The 21,728-nt window shown below is 25.6% G+C and overlaps 1 protein-coding gene across 2 annotated transcripts in view; it reads left to right on the top strand.

The window, feature by feature from the left end:
* Window positions 1-5,560: 5,560 nt before the first annotated feature.
* LOC129985110 (brefeldin A-inhibited guanine nucleotide-exchange protein 3-like) overlaps window positions 5,561-21,728 on the top strand; it is a 48,421-nt gene continuing 32,253 nt past the window's right edge. For both annotated transcript variants that reach the window (XM_056095022.1, XM_056095021.1), the window contains exons 1-13: window positions 5,561-6,104; window positions 6,930-6,981; window positions 9,950-10,031; window positions 10,803-10,937; window positions 11,321-11,509; window positions 12,318-12,348; window positions 12,845-12,926; window positions 13,015-13,122; window positions 14,482-14,646; window positions 15,272-15,404; window positions 18,039-18,139; window positions 19,254-19,438; window positions 20,652-21,430. In XM_056095022.1, coding sequence (XP_055950997.1) covers window positions 6,020-6,104; window positions 6,930-6,981; window positions 9,950-10,031; window positions 10,803-10,937; window positions 11,321-11,509; window positions 12,318-12,348; window positions 12,845-12,926; window positions 13,015-13,122; window positions 14,482-14,646; window positions 15,272-15,404; window positions 18,039-18,139; window positions 19,254-19,438; window positions 20,652-21,430 — 2,127 coding nt within the window. In that variant the 5' untranslated portion in view covers window positions 5,561-6,019. The remainder of the gene's footprint in view (window positions 6,105-6,929; window positions 6,982-9,949; window positions 10,032-10,802; window positions 10,938-11,320; window positions 11,510-12,317; window positions 12,349-12,844; window positions 12,927-13,014; window positions 13,123-14,481; window positions 14,647-15,271; window positions 15,405-18,038; window positions 18,140-19,253; window positions 19,439-20,651; window positions 21,431-21,728) is intronic.

Here is a 21,728-nt window from a genome sequence, read left to right as displayed (position 1 = left end):
TTAAAATTGAAAAAAAAAAAAAAATTACCTTTTCCATGCTAACAATGTTTTTACTGTATAAATATATTTCTATATTTAATTAATTTTTAAAAAAAATATTTTAAGCATATTTTTCAATATGAATTGTAAAAATTCTGAACGAATATTAAATGTATCATAAATAATAATACAAAAAAAAAATCTGAAAGATCAAAATTGTTGATAGAAGCTGCTTTTAAAATTGCACATATATTTAGTTTTTGTTTTATGATCAGAATGACTATCCTGCTCTTAACCCAAATGATTATTGGCAAAGCAGATTTCAGGAAAGTAATACTGTGAAAAATGAAATTCTCTTCTTTGGACACAATATATTTACTTAAATCTAGGAAGAATTTGTAAAAGGTTTAAATCTATGTTTAGAATACTATTAACACACAAAAAAAATACCAAATTATATATTATTTAGGTTTAATTAGAAATTATGTTAAAATGTATCCACTTCTTTTTATGAAGTTTAGAAGCTTTTTTCGAGCTGAAAAAAAATGCATAGTAAGAGGAATGGCACAAGGCTACAAAGTTTGAATCGTATGTCTCTCATAATTTCAAATTTAAAAATATCTTACTGAAAAAAAAAAGAAGAAAAAAAAAACCTTTAAGACCAAGTTACATGTTATATTTATTTTAAAATTTTACCAATTCATATTAATCCAATCCAATTTAATATTGGAATCCATTACCAATCTTGCTGAAAGAAAATTGTTAAATCATGTAAGTGTAATCATTGTTACTCATTACACTTTCTATGCGATGACAAATTTTCATAATTTCCTTACTTGGATTGATAACAAACTGCCTATAAATGCCCAACATAAAGATATAAAACAATTCCTTGCAAGAATTTGATCCAGCATATTTGAAAATTTAGAATGAATTTTCAGTCATATTGAAGGGTGGGATATCAAAAAATTTACATATCTACCATGATGAGGGCACAAGTTGGAAAATTGATTGAGCAAACAGCACGGTTGGTAAGGTGCTGCTAAGCAAGGACCTTGCTTATTGTGATACAGTGACACATTAATATATAAGCTATACTGAAAGGTTGAGGGACATTTTCTCTAAATTGGTTGGTTATTGGGTTTTAATATTTTATTGAATGAGTATCCTAAAGGTATTATATTAAATCTCATCAAAAACTCAATTTTCCAAACCATGCTCTCTCCTTGTAACACCACTTTTTATAGCCTCAGTTAACATGGGAAGTAAATTTCAGTGGAAAGTATTGATTGCTTTATACGAAATCTATTTTCTGTCGTTCTCAATCAACACACTTCCAAAAATATCATCCATATTCTTCATAAACCGTTTTGTTGTGATCCAGAAGATTCTTAAAAATAAAACCACAATATGTCAATGGAAGGTCATACCGAGGGGAATTTGCGATCCCTCTCTCATAAGTTATGTTTTCGTCATTCCTTCATCCACTCTGTTTCACAACAGAGATACTGTCTTCATGGACATTTTCTTTTTTTTTTAATGTGTATTAACAAATTTTATAATTTTGTCAATAGATTTAATAAAAATGATATATTCCAGGAAAATTATGATTTATTGATAAAAAAATATTGTACACAAGAAATTAAACGTGTCACAGCTGTAAATAAATTACAAATAAGAGCATGTTGAAATTAGCCATCAAGAGCACAGCACTGTGATTATTGATGAAGTTTAAGAATTCGATTTGATAAAGTTCAATAAAAGGCACTTTGTGGTTGATTAAAATTTACGGATAAGTAAAAAATCTTTCATAATCAGCAATAGAGATTTTCTCAAAAACATTTTGGCATACTCCTTAATAAAGGTATTACTCCCTCCCTCCATAAAATTGTGGGCATTTTGTAAGGCCGCAAATGCTTTGCATGATACTGGCGAGAGTACTTCCGAAATATTAAATGCCAGGGATAATCTTGACGATTTTTTCCTGGTATTTAGCAATAGGTACCCGAAAATCGAATTTATAACGTATTGAAATAAAAGTTGCTTATAACGTATTGAAATCAAAAGTTGGCTCAGGACTGTCATTATAGTCACAAAATCATATACCTTATTTCATATATTTAAATCATCATATTTTTGAACAGTCGCATTTACATACTTGTGAAAGTGCAGATCGAAAAAAGTTCAGTCTTGATGGAATTGCTTCCAAATTTGATAGGTATCTACACTTTAGATGTTAAATAACTGTGCACCAAATTTTATCCATCTAGCTTTCATCGTTTTGCAATTATCATATTAACTTATATTCGAACAAGCAGACTTCTTTTCAGTAAATAAGCTCAAACTTTGATAAGAATCAAAATTACACCAAATTTTATCACTTTAGCTCAAAGAGGTTTTAAAAGTTATCTTCGTCACAGACAAATATACATAATGCCAAGAATGTGTGTTTGAACTCGGGAAGATCTAAAACGTAGTAATTCCTCAAAATCTCAAGTTCAAATTTTTTAACGGTTATAATACGTTTTCTGTACTTTGTATAGGAGAAAGCAAAAAGTGTTGGTATGACCCTGGATCAAATGCTCTTTAAAGGCCAATTGTTGGTGGGATATTTATAAAAAATAACAAATTAATCTTCCTACTACTGCAGGTCTTAAGTACAGTTTGAATCATTCAAGCGAAAGGTCTTTGGTTCATATCCTGTAGGTATAAAATTTAGGATATGCAGTACACTCCCGATTATCCGCGGAATTGGGTGGCGCGGCCGCCGCGGATGACAAAAATCGCGGATAACCCGAAAAGAGCTAAAAAGGGGTATAGCAAAAGAGAAAACAATCATTCCAACTTTGAAAAATCGTTTTATGTACAATAAAACGTAAAATGAACAGCAGGAAATGTTTAACTAACGCTTAATATTTTAGTATATCACTCAAAACTAACCTAAAATTCATTTTGTTCATGAAAACAGAAAAGTGCTTTGTACTTACGAGAGGCGTCAAGGATACACAGAAAAATTAATACATATGTAATACATATTACTCATCAGAGGGGAAGGTTCCGAGAAGGCCTGGGATATTTTTGCCATAAATAAGCACGATGTCAGCAAATTTAACGTTTCGCTCAGTTTTGTGAACATTTTTATTTGCTTTGCTTTACACTTGTACAAAAAAAGAAAAGAAAGAAAAAAAAAAAACCTTTGTGAGGCAAGCGCGGATAATCGGGAGTCTACTGTAAATCAAATCTACATACATGTATTAATTTTATATGTTTCTTAAATGTATAGTTTGTTCCGTGTATATGAAAATCAAACCCATTTTGGGTTATTTTGAATTTATCTCGTCTTAAGCGCTGTAACATCAAAGCAGCTTTCTAGTGATTCTCTTATTAACATCAAACATTTTCTTAACTGCACGAGACGCAACTTGGACTTTCCCTTCTTGTTTTTTTTTTTTACATCCCGTTATTCGAAGTAATAAATTGTCAGCGGACTGCTTTCAGTAATTGATTTGCGGTTTTTCAACAGAGATTGCCTTTCTTTTTCATTTTGAGTATTAAAATTAATTTATTTTTTTTTTGCTTTTTTTTTAAGCGTGAAAAAGTTTGTTCGTTGATTTTTTTTTAAACAATTTTCTTCTTGTAAAATACTATTTTAAGTTTTGCAGTTGATTACTTTGTTTGTTAATTTATAAAATAATAAAAATTTAGATTTTTTAAAAAATGATTTCGTTATGTTCTCAAAAATTTCAATGCTCAATAAATATTTTTTTAAAAAAATATGTTAAAGGAAATTCTGGAATTTATCATCCCCCAAAATGAGTTTCAAAGAAAATACATTCTTTCGACTATGTCTCTATTCGAAATTTTAAGTTGATTTTTTTTTTATTTTTAAGTATTTATTTTTAAAAAAATGTCTTGTAGATTTTTAAAATGATTTTCTGATTTAAAACTATTATTTCAAATTTTCTATCATATCATCAAGAGAACGCGTAATTTTCTTTAATTCCCTTATAATAATTTTAAAAAGTTTAGGATGAATGCTTCGTTGTAAACTACTGGAAAGAAAAAAAAATTTAAAAAAAAATGAAGTGATCTGTGAATACTAACCATTCAGAGTTATTCTAAGCTTTCAAAATATTGATAAACATTTTTTTCAAATATATCAATTTTTTTTCCTGCCGAAATAATTCGGTATGTTACGAAATAGTTTTAAATTTGAATTTTTAAGAGATTTTTTAAAGCTCCATATAATATAGAAACAAGCAAATTTGTGAAATGAAATTCCGGAAATTATCACTATTTGAAGTATGTTAAAACTTTAATACATAAAAAAAAATTCCTGTGAAATTCATAAATTAAAATTTTTCTTGTAATCAAGCATTGCTTAAAACTTGTCTATATACATCATTATTTAGTTAATGTGATTTTTTTAAAGTATCACATTAACTAAATAACGATCTATACAAGAAAGAAGTTGGCAAACCTTTTACTGATTGCTTATAGCATGAAATTTTTTGTAGAACTTTTTTATATAAGAATACAATTTATTTATTTCGTAATTCGAAATAAACAGTCCCTTTTCCTTTCCTTGTTTCGACCTTCCAAATTGTTATCAAGACATCGATTTTTGAAGAAATAATAAAGAATACCTTACCAACTGCTTTCGATTTACCCAAAATATTTTACAATCTTTCTTCATTATAAAAGTTTATAGTTACGCAATGGTTATTTCTAAATTATAAATATATGGAGTCATAACATGCTTCGATTTTTGAGACCTAAGAAGATCTTGTTTAAAAGTTGTTAAGCTCTAAATTGTACATATTTATGAATGGCTGTTTTGCTTTTAAGGATCATTATAGAATTCGGATCAACTTTTATGTTCAAATAACGCTTAAATTATGACCGTCTTTTCTTTTCTACTAATCGCATTTTTCACTTGGAGTTCTGTCTCTTAGAACCAGCTTACTTAAAATGTAATGAACTTAATTTATATTGGTATACGTCAAGTGGGAACTTCAAATTTATTTCTTTTTCCTTGTTGGGTAATTAGTCGAGTTTGAAGCTGTAGTACTAAATTTAATTTGGGAATCAATTTTGTATGTGGAAAAATGTGTCGAAGTTGCAAGACAACCTATAGAGACTGTAACGGTTTCAAATGTACAGTTTCTACTGATTTAATGCGAACTTTCCTCCACCATATCAGAACCAAAATTAAATTTAGCTTTTAATTTTTAATTTTTTTTAATAGAAGTATTTTTTGTTAGAGATATAGAAATGCCAAAATGACATTCATAAATGCTTCTGTGATGAGATAAGAGAAAATTTAATTTCAAAGAGAAGTCTTTCAAGCAAAAAATAAATTTTGAACTCCTACGCTCAATTTGAGAATACAATTTCTTTAGAAATTACTGATTTACTTCTTTATTATATTTATATTAATTTTACTTATATTTATGGTAATGTACAAAAAAGAAAAAGAAAAAAAAAAATGAAAGACAGAATATTCCCTTTCTTCTCAACTCTACTCTAACGTGCGACAAAAGAAAAAATAAGCATAAAAGCATTTGCTTACAAAATAAACAAACCTATCCAAAGGAAAAGGAAGTTGTCAAATTACGTTGCCGGTTCAGTAAAGTATCAAGAAAAAAACGAGAGATTTTTGAGTCGTTGACGTGTTTTTTTTCGTGAAACGTTTACTTGATTGCAAATGAAATTTAAAGTCGTTCCAAAAGTTGCGATTTCAAAGTAATTTGTTCTAGAAAATATACCATATGGTTTCGATATCGTACTAAAAATGTTGTTTTTTTGGATGGGAATGCCTATGTTTTATAAATATCTGGATGCCATGGTATAAACTGTGAATCAATCATTCATTTTACTTTCGATCGACTGACAATTAAAAAATTTTGCGAAGCATTGCTATTGTCATGTATTGAAGATCATGTTATTTCAATGCATTAATAAATGCATGTCTTCAATTTTAGTTGAAAAGTTCATTTTTATCTATTAAAGCGTTGAACAATAATTGATTCAAAGGAAAATGGAAGACATATTAGCTAAAATTATGAAAGATGCATCGGCTACAAAACATGCAAATATAAAACAATCATGTCTTGAGTCACAAGGTAATATCGTGAATTAATACATTGTTTTTAAAATTTCGGACATATTCATGTGCCATTTTTTATGTTTTAATTAGATTTTTTTAAATATAAATATTTTTCTTTGAGAAAGATGGATTTATGAGTGTTTTTCTTTATTTATAAATAATTAGAATCAATGCATTTAGAGAATTTTAAATATGTAATTATATACAGCCTAATCTATACAGTATACAGCCTAATCTATATTATGTATATTTACATTTATTTTCAAAATTTTCTCTGCATTTAAATGCTAAATATTAATCTTTAAAGCAACTGCATAGTGTTTGAATGTTTTCTGCACTGTATATCATTAAATGTTCTTTTTTACTGTCCTCTTTCAAAAAAAAAAAAAAAAAAAATTATGTACTTGAAATTTTTAAAATATTGGATAGTTTTTTGTAGATAAATGATATTTATTGTTTTGATAAGATTAATTTTTCGAATAGAAATTGCAATTTGTGTCTTGATTTATAATATCTATAATTACTTTTTCAGTGAGAAATAAATTCTGAAATTCTTGAAGAACATTGTAACTTAAATATATTTAAATAAAATAATTATCTGTGAATAAAATAAAGAAAAATTACTGTGAATGTTGTAATTATATCCTATAATTTTTTTCATTGAAGTTTTAAATTCATATTTGACTTGAGACCTAAATAATTTTAATTAAATTTCCTTTTTTTAAAAATAAATTATTTATTATTTTGTATAATTTTTATACTTATGGATTATATAATTTTCAGGATCAATGATTGAAAATGAGGGATTATTACATTGTTATATCATTATATATCTTTTCAGAACTTTTAGCTAATCAACATGGTTTAATGCGATCACCACCTTTTGAAATAAGGTAAAATTTATGTCTATATATTTATAAAATTGAATTAATTTCATATGTTAACAAAAAGTAAAGTAATAATGGAATTTAAAAATACAGTAAAAATTTATTCTTATCATGTACTTTAATGTATCATGTATATGTGTTTTGTACTTCTGTATTTATAATTATTCTTTTATCAGAAAAATTTTGTTATAAATTCTGTATTGATAAACATATGATTACTTTGAAAGATTATGAGTTTTATTTATAATTAATTTTTTGATTATTTAGTATTTTATTTTCTATAAATAGACAATACAAGAGTTTCATTAAACTTATAAAGAATTAGAAATGCCTTTTACTGATATTAATTATTTATATATGTGAATTTTGAGCAAGTATGATAGTTTTAGAAATAACATAATGTAGTATGCAAGAATTGAATTCCTTCCTTATATTTTTAAGAATGGTTTATTGCAATATGGTTTCTAAATAAAAGAATCCCTGATGTCATGAAATTGTACGTTACCTAATTATTATTATTGAACTGTAATAAAAAAGAAGTCTTCTGCCCTTCCTCTCTCTTATTGAATGTTTAATAATTTTTCAACATAATTTATCATATATTTGGTGCATCATTGTCAGATTAGGCTTTTAAAACTCAACTTCTAATTCCAGTTCCGTTCCTCTTTTATTGAGCAACAATAAGAAACTTGTTCTTTTGCTTCTACAAATTTATGAGTAAATATGCAGATGCAAGCAAAAAGGGGGGGGGGCAGCTGCCATTGTTATATAAAATCTGTTATGTTTATAAAAAAACTAATAATAAAATTTAGATATAAGTTTTCAAATAAGTCTCATTAACTTCGGGTCATTATGATGAGTATTCTGCGTGATTGTGAGTGAAGTTGCTTATAAATATATACTAGAATAGATAAAATTATTCATATCTCTCATTCTTTAAGTACTGATACTAGAAGGATATAAATTTTCATTTATTAATTAAGAAGATATTGCTTATTTGAGTTAAAATATATTTGCTCTTCATATTATTTCAAAGAATACAAATGATTTGATTAAAGGACCGAAACTGAATGGCACCTTGTATATCATATAGTCAAGATATTATTTTGAAACTTTTATTAAACCAGGATTGTCAGTTTTCAAAAAAATTCTTTTCATAATGAAATTTTAACTAATATATACTGATAGTGATATATTAATCCTCTAGTTGCTTCTTAAAATAATAAAGGACAATTACTGTGCAAATTTATTAAAAAAATTCTCAAATGAAAAGAATCAAAATCTACTAATATCTATTAAAGAAAGATTTACTGAAGGATCTATTGATAAGAAAGATGAATGTATACATATATGTGTTAACACTCCACTTATTAAACTGATTGATTTCCAGCTACGAAATTTACTATACTGTATTACCCAGATATACTTTGGAGGCTGGGAATGTGCACTGCAGAGTACTTTTTTAAAATTTTAATTAATTAAAAAATAAGCTAGATTTTGCCTATAACTTTTAAAAATATTCCTGTAAAAATGATTTTAAAGTCTAAAAAATTATGATTTTAATCCTGCAAATTTAATTGATGTAAAATTTTTTTATCTTAGATTTAATTGACTTTTAAACATATTTTTAGTCATGTTTTGCTACAATATTTTTTTTTTTGCAAATGAGATTGAAAACATTTTCATTGTTTTGTCAAATATTTGAGTGCACGATTTTATTTCATTGTTAACAGCTAAAGAAGTATTTTTAGTATCTATGTGGTTTACAGGATAAATAATGAATTGAAGTTAGGATTTTGCTAAATAAATTTAAAGGTAAATGCAACATAATAGCGTTATAATGTCATGAAATTAGTATCCATTAGAAAAATTTATATGTACAATGAAAAGAACACACGGAAAATTATTTTATTACAAACACTTTAACTACTGACATTTTTTAAAACACAACAATGCATACTTTACATCTGACAATTTGATGAAATAATGGACATGAAATTCTATATAGATGTTTTAAATATGACCAGTATCTCCCATCGAACCAGCTGGTTATCTTAAATGATTGTGTATTGATATAAAAAAATTCTTTAAATGGAAGAATCAAAAACATTGTTCTGTTTTCTAATGCTTTATTGTATATATTTCTTAAATGTTGTTTTATCCTTTAAGAAAAGAGGGGGTGGGGCGAGATTGACAAAGTGTGAAAAGAGATTTATTAATAGGTAGTTAATTAAGAATAGATCGATAAAATAAGATTTTTTCATTTTTTTTTAAATACAGAAAGTGTTTTTAATCTTGAAAGCCCTTTTAAGAACAGAAATATTTAAGTATTAATCTTCTTCTTTCCTTTTTTTTTTTCCTCCATCTGATGCAATATGGAAAATGAAGTATAAAAGGTGGGAAAAGTGCAAAATTAAAAATATTTTTTCATTATAATTAAAATTTCAATTTCCTTAATCATTAAAGCTTAGCATGTGCTTTTCTGTGAGTTTTTGACTATCAAACTTGCATATATCTACTTGATAACAGATTTAATGAATTTGTAATATTGTATTGTTTATATGTAATACTGTATACAGTTTGAAAATGAATAGCCTTGCATCATCTGTTTAAAATTATATATATAGAGAGAGGGAGAGAAATTAAAATTTCTCCTTCATAAACTGAAATCTTTTAAAATAATTCAGAGAAAATGAAATATCTCTGATAATTTTTAGAAGTTTTCTTTTATTTCTATTATAATAATTTAAATTTCTTTATTTCTTTTTAGTTGTGAAATTAAGTTATTAATTAAGTTTTAGTACAAAGCATTAAAACATACTATTATTGATCAGTAATGTTTTCCCAATTTTAAATTATATTTACTTTTAAAATGCTTCATTCTGTTAATAATATAGTATTTAAAGGCCAATCATTTTAAAACTAAATATATAAGTATTTTTGCACATTTAATGCCTTTATGTTTTGATTGCAGATGCAAAATTCTAGAGACACTTCGTTTGGCTCTGGAATCAAAGCATGGAAAACTTGTTTCTCATGCTTTAAATGGTTTTCAGGTAAATTATTTTTTGAGATTGCTTTAATTTATGAGTTGTTAGATTAGAGTTAAAAAATTAAAAAGGAAGCGAAAAATTTGTTTGAAAAACAATTAAGTATTTGAACCTATTTTGTAGTATTATCACAAGATAGTGCCTAAATTTTTTTTTTGTGTGTGTGTTTAGAAGTTGCTATTCAACCAGTTCATGATTTCATTGAAATTCGAGGCTATTCAGTTAGTGGTTTTAATAGGCATTGCATATACAAATTATTTTGTGTAGCAAAATTCATATTTTTCATTTAGTATTTGTAGTTGTGTGTCTGATAAAATAAATTTTAATTAAAAATCAATACGCGATTTCATTTTGAAGGATAAATAATAAAGAAAGTTTGTATGAATGAATAAGGCTTACAAACATTTTACAGCAAAGATGGACTGTTTGGGAGTTTTAATATTAAAAATATTTCACTGGTTTCTTTATAATAGAATGTAATAAATGTTTCAATTGATGTATGATTAATAATTTAAAGATAAGTTACTTAGATGACAGTTTTACACATTAAGAATTTTTATTTTCTTTTTATTAAAAATTAAAGGAAGAAAACAGCCTTCCAGAATACTAAATTTTATGTTTATATTATAAAAACAATTAATATGGATTAGGAAAGTTAAGTGATGAGAGACTTATCATTTTCTAAGTTAATATTCAAAATGTAATATTTCACCATATTAATATTACATTAGTAATTTCATAGAATTACTCATTCTTCTGATCCTTCTTTTTTTTTAGAGGATGATATGGGATAAAAGCTTTCAATCTGTTTTTGAAAATGAAAAAGAAGAAAATTGGTTTCCTATGCAATTATTAGTTGCTGTCGAATCTTTTAACAGTCAGTCAGATGATGTACTTCTGGAAATATTGAAGGTGAATTTATGTTGATAAATATTTTACCATGTGAAATGTTAGTTGTAATATTTATTTACTTTTCTTTATTGGAAAAGAAAACTTGTTTAATTTTTTAGGAGGGTATACTAATAATTAATGAAATAATCATATTTTTATGTGGGTTTATTTTAAAAATAATGAAATTAATTGTATGTTGGTTTTATGAGCAACTTTTAAATTATTTTTATGTAATTTTTTATTTATAATTTTAAGTGCTCATAAGTTCTAACTAAAAGTATCTTTTTCTTTCTTTTTTTTTTTGATAAAAAAATGTCTAAGAATTGTTCTATTTTTGAATTGTTTGAAATTTTGAATGTTGTTGCAAAATATTGTTCTTTGATATTCTTTTATATATCTCATAGATACTTCTGAATATGACTAGTACATATGGACAAAGTCTTTCATCTCGATCAATAATAATGCTGATTTCTCTGTGTTATGATGCTTATGTCAATCATGCTCAAGGAGTGAAAACTGCTGCTCAAGCAACTATAAATCAGACATTAACTTCATTTTGTATCATGCTACAGGAGACAGATGCTGGAATTGAGGTAGTGAGGCATTTCTTTGTTGGTTTTTAATGCTTTTCTTATATAGCTCTCTTTGTTCAATCCTGATTACTTGAGTTGAGCATAATCATTGTTGCATTTATAAACAAATCAAACATTGCTTTGTTTTATTATTAATTACATTATTTAATTATATTTTTAAATTTATTTATTTATTAATATGGTAAAACATTTTAAAATCTAATTTGTTCATTCAGAAAATGGGCTGAAATAAGTTTGATAATTATTTTTAATTTATCGTCCATTATTTAATTCATTTAGTATAGTATTGCTTGCAAAATCTATGAATGAAATACTCTTGGTGAATTAAAAATGTAACATTCGGTGTCAAAGTAACCTAGAGCACTTAGATTGTACTAATACAAAAAGGTCTAACTTAGCTTTAATATTTAAGAGTAAGTTATCTTGCAGAGAATTTTCAATGGAAACTGGCCACATTTTTTAAGCAAGTTTTTACAAGTGCAGTGGAAATTCATAATTAAAGACATGCCAATATTTGAATGAACTATATAATTGTTTAATATCTAATTATATAAACATGTATAGGTGATTAACTTGTATTTAAATTCTTTCTATCAGAAAAGAGTATGGAGTGAAAGGAGAAATTGTCTTTATTCTGAATTGCACTTGTTAATTTTGGAGTAAATTGGAGTTTCATTTTAAATTATTTTTGCCTCATACATTTATTATTTAAAGCAGATGTTTATGCTTTAAAATGACAAAACCAAGATTTTTTTTATTGTATTTAATTGTATATCATACATGTATTGAATTATTGTTCTTCTTCCAGGATCAGAGTGATGAGTCTGATGAAGAAGGTGGTAAGAGTATTTTTCTTCATTTTGAATTTATTATTTAGATTCTTAAATACAGTGGAATTTTTTATAAATAATTAGTGTATGTCCTTCAGACAGTATTTGTTTTTATATCATAATTTTCCCCACATTCTGCATCCTGTACGACCCATGCGCTTAAGAAATTCTTGATATTTAATTAAATCATTTCTAATTTTCATCATAATTTTTCCACACTATATTTCCTTTTTGCTCAACATATTAAAAAATTCTTGAAGTATTCAATGTACTAAATTACATTTTTTTTGCTTCATTTTAAATCATGATATGCTTTTTAAATCATTGTAATTTTTTTTAATGAGATTTTAGAATTTAAAATAAACACATTATGAAAACATTTTTATTATTTCTTCATTTGTAGTCTCATTTGTTCAAATATGAATGTAAGTGTAATTTTATAATGTTAATTAATAGTCTGCTTGTTTAATTAGATTTTTCTCATCCCTAATGTATTCACTTGCAGGTTTCAATTTGGTTGAAAGTGTTGTTGAAGAACTTTATCCTGTTTTGCATTTCACTTGTGAAAAATTGAAAGATATTAATCAGTATGTATTATTATAATAAAATAACATTATTTTGATATGTATGTATTTAAAACTTACATTATTTTGATATGTATGTATTGCCTTTCAGAAATCACACCAAAGGTGATTATTCTTTACTGCTGCAATGCATTTTATCAATACTGCAAAATATCAAAATTGATGTGTTTGAAAGTTCTCAGTTTATCAATTTTGTATGGTAAGTTTGAATATGTTAAGTTATATTTAATTATTTCGATATTATTATTATTTATATTTCTGAATTCAGTTTAAATCATAATTTTCAAATATATTTGCTTTTTATTTATATTAAATTAAGATTTGGGGTAAAACAGCATTAAACATTAACATTCGAAACCATTTACGGGTGTTTGGTAGTATGGAATTTAGCAACAGATCAAAAGCCGAAAAATTGTCATACTTAACATTTTCTTTGCCTTGGAAATCTATACTTTAAATCACTGTTCTACTTCACTAGTTGATTTGTTAATTAGTAACTTTCTATATTAAGATAGGAGGACTATATTTCAAATATATCATTGATATTTATTTGGCTGCATTCAAATTTTTGCTTTGACTATTCATTCTTATATTGATAATTAGTTATAACTGCATAAATATATTTCAAGTCAAGAGTAAAATGTCTCTCCCTCCTTGCTTGTTCCCTATAAATTCTTATTTGTACAATTTTTGGATTGGATATTTAAAATTTTTTGTATAAGATTGGAATTTTATTTAAAGAACATAACTATTATACCTTTTTATTTTTTGATAATTTGCTATATATGCTACAAATATAATTGACATCTTTGGTTTAAATTTAAATACATCCCTACTCCTATATCCCACCACTGACACAACTGTATGAATTAATAATTAGCATAATTGAAGAATTGATTAAAGTTAAAAGACTATGGTTATAAAATTTCAAACATTTACATAATTTGTGTTCGAAGACAGAAGTTGCATTTAGTTTCAAATATCTCCTCATTACAACCAGAAATAAACTTTTTCAATTTCTTTCACAATCACTCTTTTCATCTCAGAGTTTATCTGATTGTGATGAGAAATAATTTCTTCTAGAAAATTGTTATAGTTTTACTTGTCAGTTTTATTTGAAATTTGGTCTTCCACTTTTTTGAAGTGCCGCCATCCATTAGTATCAGCATAACTGGGAAAGAATAATCTCAGACTTTAAAAGTTTACATAACCATGCATTCAATGCATCTCTTCATGGTGAGCATTGTGGTGTGTATTTATGCCCGTGCATGAATTAAAGGTTATAATTACTGTGAAGATACAATTTAATTTTTCATTATGTATTAAAGTGTTGTTGAGCAACCTATCAAGATAACTGAAAACCTTTAGAACTGCTTCCCTACAGTCTTGTTAAAACTTTGTTTTGGTTTGCGTTATAAATATTGTGCTGTCTAAATGTAATAGTTCCTTAGCGATGAAATATAATACAATATAATCGCATTAAAAATATTTTTGCTCATTTTAATTTTCGAAATTTTATTGTTGTGCTTGTATTAATTCATAAAATTATTTTTCCTAGGCAACAACTTTCCCCACTGTTAGTTACTTTATTGGGTTCTCCTAAAACTGATAAAAACATTGTTTCTTCTCATCAAAACTCTGAAATGAATGAAATTGGAAGAGGATCAGGATGTTTAGCTGCAGCTCCTTCTTTACAGGGTGTTAATGCAAAAACAATTTACAGGTAGTTAGCTATTGAAAATACTTATTATTGAAATTTCCTTTTAAGGCTTAAAGAAATTGTAAAATTTTGCTTATGAGAAAAGTTTCTTTATTTTGAAAAATGTTAAATTTAGAATGCTTATTTTTGATTGATTTACATAGTTTATTGTATAATTTTTTGGCTGTAGTTCATTGATTTATTTAGATTTTATAAGAATTTGATTATAGGAAAATTTTAATAGATAAAATGATTCTATTTCCCTTTTCTGTTAATTTATTCTTTGCAAATGACCATGAGTTTTACTTTGCATTATTTCTACAAAATTGTCTATTGATTTGTTCAGAACAACTAATTATTTTGATTGATCTTTATATATTTTCTTATTTTATTACATAAAAAATCAAGGAATTTTTAATATGAATTTCTTTTGTGTTTCTATACTCTTCAATGTATGACATTTTTATCTTTGCTCGTTTTAAGATTATTTTACAGTTTCAGAATATACTTCTTCCTTTTTCTATTTTATTTTTTAAAAATTTTTTGTAAATGGAATATTGATATCTTATTTATAAGGAATTCAGTATTATAATTATATAAAGAATGACATTTTGTAAAAATATGTATTTTTTTTTTATCACTCTTTTAGCATTGCTATTGAATTAGTTCGTTTGACTGGCAGTGTTGGGTCATTGCGTCCAGTTTTAGAATCTCTGTTTCATCGAATGCTTTTATATCCTCCAGTTCAACACAGGCTTGAAGCATTAAAAGCTGTTAAAGAGGTAAAAAAGGAAGCTGTTATTTTACATATTGATTTGTGTACTAATGGTTTCACTGTGATGATTTTTAAAAAAATTCTATTCTTTAAAATTCTTCATTTAATGTTTACTTAAATATTGCAAGTTTTATTAAATATAAAGCTGTGTAATAATTTTTGATAAAATAAATTCCAATAAAATAAACAGCAGATTAAAGTTTCTTAGCAGAGCTCATAAATATTGTTTCCTTTTTAACTTAGAATCTTTTTATGTCTAATTTTCTTATCTATCTTCTAATCTAAACAATCTTATGTGATATGTACTAAATTTCTGTGGTGTTTGTGTACACTTTACTGATGTTTGTGTATACTTTTTTTAAATAAATCTTTTAGTTATTATATTTAGCAATTACAGGTCTATTAAAGGTAAGTTACAGTAAAATATATGCCTGGTGCCTTGAGTTAAAAGATACCCTTGAATGAAATTTTTTTAAAAATATTTATCTTTTATCTTTTTCTTTATTTCTAGAGTTAAATTAAATTATTTTTTTTTTATCTTTATGCTCATTAATTTTTATGGTAAGGATGATAAATTATTTATGCAATGGTAATGCATTAAGTTATTTTTTTTAAAAAGTGCTAATTATTTTTCTTTCACCCTTTAATTTCTCCAACACTATTTTCGCATCCACTGAATTTAAAGCACCTTAATTATTAATAAAAATTGAGCTAATTGTAAATGTTAAATGATGCTGTTAATGTTAATAAATATGTGATTATAATGATTAAAAATATTTTCAATTCACTTTTTAAAATGTAATGACAAACAATTTGAAACATTTAATTACATAGTTGTAATGACATTATAAAACCCATAAGAATTTCAGTTCTAATGGCTTTAATAAATTTATTTATCACTATTAGTAGCAATTAAAAATTAGTGAATACAGTCTTAAAAAGAATTGCAATAAATATTATAAACTGGATATGATTTAAAAATTTTTGAATCTTTGTTTTATATTATATTTTTGGCGATAAACAAACAAACAAACAACTGTTCTATTTTTTTTTTGGTAACTTGTTTTTTCTATCCTTTCTTCATTTGTATATTTTATTTTTATATTATTTATGAACTTTAAATAATTCATTTATTTCATATATTTAAACTTTTTTATGCAAGCAACCTATATTTTAATATTACTTGATCCTTTAAAAATGCATCATAATTTATGTTTCATTTTCAATTTACTTCATCATTTACCTTTTTAGAGCTTCTAACATTTTTATTTATTCTCATGATATAATATTATTAGAGCCATAAAATTATAGTAAAAGTTGAATTTAAAAACATTAAATTAAAATTTTACAAATTTAAGTTTTTACACAAATGTTGTCTTCAAATAGATTCGCTTCTATATTCCTACTCTTATCCAGACATTTGAAAATTATTTTTCAAGTAATACTATTGAAAAGTATTATTTCGACCCAATGCCTGAAAGTGTCTTTAGCTTTTTTTTTGACTATTTCAATAAGCTCTTCAACATTTTTGTTAGTTTAAAAAGTATGTAAAAATTGACTGGTGCAAGGTGGGTGGACATAATAGGTACTCAGAAGTTGTAATTTTTGAGGGAAGGCAGTTTTTAATGATTAGTAATCCTTGCATGTGGATGATTTTCTTGTAGTGAAATTGATTTGTTTCTTGATATTTTTATGAATGTATGCTAATAGTGTTTTAGAGATCATGGAATTTCTTATTATAATTCTCTGTTTATAGTTTTACTTTGTGGATTGCATTTATAATGAATATATTTTGATAAAAAAATCATACCCATCTGAAGCATCATTTTCACTTTACTATGAGTTCCGTTGATCTGCAGGGAAGTTTAATTTTATCAATTGCATGCTGATGTTTTTGATTTACCTGTTCTCATAGGTTTCAGCCAGCAACTGCTTAAGTATATGTTTTTCATGGTGTGCAGTATAAATATAATTTTTGGTTGTTGTTTGAAAGACATTTTCTAATTTCAAGGATGGAAGAAAATTTCTGCAATGATAATGCTTCTACTACTGATAGACTGATAGTTGATAATTGCTATATCTTCTGTTTGTAATTACTTGTAATCTTGACTAACAATAAAATTAACACAAGACATTTTCTACTTGTATCTGTCTTGGTTTTCTCAATGTCATTGCTTGAAATGCCAAAGATTATATATAGAAGCCTAATATACATCTATTAACAGTTCAAAAACATAGAGCCTTTCTACATTTGGTTATATTTTTTATTAAATAAACAGATGATGTTAGAAATTTTGCCACTAGTATAAATTACAAAATGTGACATATAATAATAGCAATAAAATGGAAGCAAGGTGAGACAGGGAATAAACTATTTGACATAAGATCTTTTGATTTGACATAAGAGTGATGTTATATCAGTTCTAGGAATTTTGGGCTTTAGTAGTAGTATATAATATGCATTTAACTTATTTTCCTTCCTTGTCCACTCTTAGCTGTTATTAATAAAGTGGGTTCACTTTCTCAGTAACTTTACCTATTACATTTAATTTATGGAACTAATTTGAAAGTATCCAATCTTTTACTAATTTTTTTTATTTGTCTTTCTCTATACTAACTGACTAACAAATTCCTTATATAGTTGTTTTCAAAGCCTGAATTACTTCTTCAATTAGCTGCTCCGCCATTACATGCAACCAGTGACAAAGACTGGATATCATTGGATTTAGATCTTATAAAAATGTGGGTAAACTATGAATGATATGTTTATTGCATTACTTAATAAAATAAAAATTTCATTATTTCAAATGCATTGAAATTTATTTTTTAATTTAATTGGAAAAAGGAAAACTAAGACAATTTTTTCTTTTTAAATTTAATATATAGTGATTCATTACTTAAAAAAAATATATTATCCTAAGCTAGACATAAAAAATATTTCATTTTTTATAAGTTGCTTTTACCATTGATATAATTAATGAAGTTAATTGGCATAATACTTAAGTGCATGCCATTTTAGTGTGTCCTGCAATATAACCTTTTGTCTTGTGTAAGAATGTGGATGTACTGGATGCAAAAATAAAATAAAATTAATGCTTGATTGTGTTTTATCCTATTAATCATCTCAAATTCATTGTTAATATACAATATGAAAATTTTTTTAATGCTCCTTTTGTATGAATCATTCTAGTGTTTTAAACAGTTACTCTTCACTATTGATCAAGCATACTTACTCAATATCCCGTAGTAATCTATGTTAATCTTTGTCATTCTATAGCTATTGCCTTATTTGATGTCTTCTATTGTTACTGAAATTTAATATAAAGGCTGTATGTAATGTTATTTTATGCTAACAAAGTGATGTTAAACTGAAATGAAATTTATTTAAGATTTCATCTATATTTTACTATTCTATTTTAATTCTTATTACTAAATTCTATGATGAAAAAATAAATATTATTTTTATTTTGATCATAATATTGTAATTTGCTTTTGTCTGTTAAAATGATAGTTTAGTAGTCTATATTAATTCAATTTTATTGATAATTTTTGTTTGATATTATTTATCTTTTTCTTCTGTTAGAGACTATTTAATGTGTTTGATTTTATTCTCTTTTAGCTGATTAATTTTTAATTGCATTTATAATAAGCTCTTTTGTTGCTATTCTATAAGGATATTTTGTATGTCAGAATATTAGTCAATTTTTGTTTGGTCTTAGTAAAATTTTGTTTATAAATTTTAGTTTTAAAAGTGCATTGAAATGATGTATTTTATATCATATTTTTTTCTTACTCCATTAAAAATTTTGCACAGAAATATTGCTATTTAAGCTATTTTTTAAACTTTCCTTCACAGTGCAATTGATTCTCTTGGAGAATGCTGCCATAGTAGTAACAATAGTGTATGCTATGCCAGTGTCAGTTGTACCTTGGCCCTTCTGAAAAGTTTAGAAGATATTAGTTGTGGAAATAAAATAAAGGAGGAACTTGTTGCTTGTATCAATTCCCAGTTCAGAACTCTTGAAAGTGCTGATTATAAGGGTGAATATTTTATTACAAAATAATTTATAATTCTATTATTCCAGTTTCTACTGTCCATTTAAATTTTGAGACATTTTGTTTAGTTGTATTTGCTTAGGTAAATTTACATGAATTATTTGATTATACTTAAATTTGCAGTAATGTTTTTATTTTTTTATTTTTCCTGATGTCTTTTTTATTCTTTTGTCTTTAAATATTCATTGCATGATTTCTTACTTGAAAATTAAAGTGTAAATAATTTTGTAACATACAAAAATGAATGACTGAAATTAATAATTATTAAAATTATGCATATATCAGTGTTTAAAAAATTTAATTCACAAATTTAAATTTTTGAATTAAAAAAAATAAATTTAATTATTAATGAATTAAATTATTTAAACTATTAGTTAAAAATTTAATTCAAGTTATTTCAGTTGCTACTTTTCTAAATAATATTTTGCAGCTTTATTGTCGATGCAGCTTAAGAATATATAAAATGAAGTATTAAAAATTCTGTTTTCCTATGAATGTTTTTTTCTTATTAAGTTTTCTTATTAGTTTATTTCCTATTTAATTTGTTTGTATCTAACCTCTTCTTTAAAAACAAGTTGCATTTCACTTTTGTGACTAAATCAATTGATATTTCCTTCCTTCTTTTTTTGTTTTATCTAACAAGTTTAATATACCTTCTCAAACTCCTAAGGAATTTCATTGGTATTTATTACCTGATATCCAGATTTTGAAGACGATATTGTCATTTTAAAGCATTTTTTTTAAAATTTAACTTATGGTATTCTAAAGTAATCTTAATTTTGTTTATATTTACTATTTTTTAAAAATATCCTTTAATTTATATTTATAAAATATTTTCTACTGAAAAACTGAATTTAGCTAAACTGAGTTACTTTTGCTTAGTGGTTATTTAAATGTTGGTGTTTTTTTTAAATATGATTGAAATGGATTTTATCCGGAAACTATGCTTTAAATTAAATTGGGGATTAGCAATTTAATTTTCTTTACTCGCATTGAAAAACTTTATTGCTGTGAACCAATAGTTTAAAAGGCTTTATTGCATATGAATAGTATGGTTAGTAATTAACATGAAAAATGAATTTCAAATCATATCAATTAATATAATAATCATAAGTAAATGAAATTGGTGAATGTTACTGATTAGATGAAGTGTTTTGTTTATTATGTTATTCTTAATTTTTACAATCAACCTTTTTAGGAGCAAAATCTGAGAGATGGCTGAAAACCAAACTAAGATCATTAATTCTTGCCAAGGAAAAAAAAGACCTTCTGCGAGGTAAATTAAAGGAATCAGAATCACAAAAAAGAGATATTGCTGATGAATCAACTTTAGAAAAAATTAGTGATGAAGTTGCTATTCCTGAATCTGAAAACTTATCTGTTGAAGAAAATGCTCCAGAACCTGCTAAGGAGAGTAATTCTGAAAATATGGAAGTAGCAAATTCTGATAGGGAAACAACCCCAGAATCTGATATGGATTTACAAGTAGATTTTGTTTCAAGGGAGAATCAGTTAGCTACAAATGAACTAGGTACACCTGAAATAATTATTAGTGAAGATTATGATATGGAAAATCATGAAGCCATTATTTCTGAAATGAAACATAGTTCAAATGGTGCTGAATCTGTTGAAAAATCGGATAATGTCCTGGATGATAATTATGAAAACTCGATGCAATATGATAAGGAGGGCATGCAAGAGAATACCTCAGACAAATCTTGTAAACCTGAAACTGTTTTAAAAGAAAATGGCTATGAAGGAAGTTCGTCAAAAAAATTACATTTGGCATCAGAAAATGATGATGATATTAACAGCAAATTTGACCTCCAACTGGACATTCCCAATAAAGATTCTTCTACAGATTCCCACCAGCTACAAGACATTACATCTCCTGTAACAGAAAGTGCAGAAGAAGCACTTAATTATGTGTCATCTAGTTCAAGTGACGATCTGAGTGATGATTTTGATGCATCTTTTGTAAGTATATTTTAAAAATCCTTTCTGAAGCACATCATCAAATTTTCAATTATTTTTTTTATTATTAGTCACATTCAATTTGATAATTCTTTGAAAATTGTAAGTAGCCCATTACTGGTAATAACTGACATAATAAGTTCTTCACCATGTTTTTGCACAGTTAGGGTAATTGACACCTGATGCAGTAGTACTTTACTTTCATGCCTTCCTAAATCAAAGCAAAACAAAAAAATGTCCTTATAGTACCCTTCAAGACTGATGCTCGTGGCATCTATATCCCCTTTGCCCATCTTTTGCT

The sequence above is a fragment of the Argiope bruennichi genome, chromosome 9 (assembly GCF_947563725.1).
Source record: "Argiope bruennichi chromosome 9, qqArgBrue1.1, whole genome shotgun sequence".
Taxonomy (NCBI): Eukaryota; Metazoa; Arthropoda; class Arachnida; order Araneae; family Araneidae; genus Argiope; species Argiope bruennichi.
The sequence above is the reverse complement of the archived record's forward strand: the minus strand, read 5'-3'. Positions and strand labels throughout refer to the sequence as shown.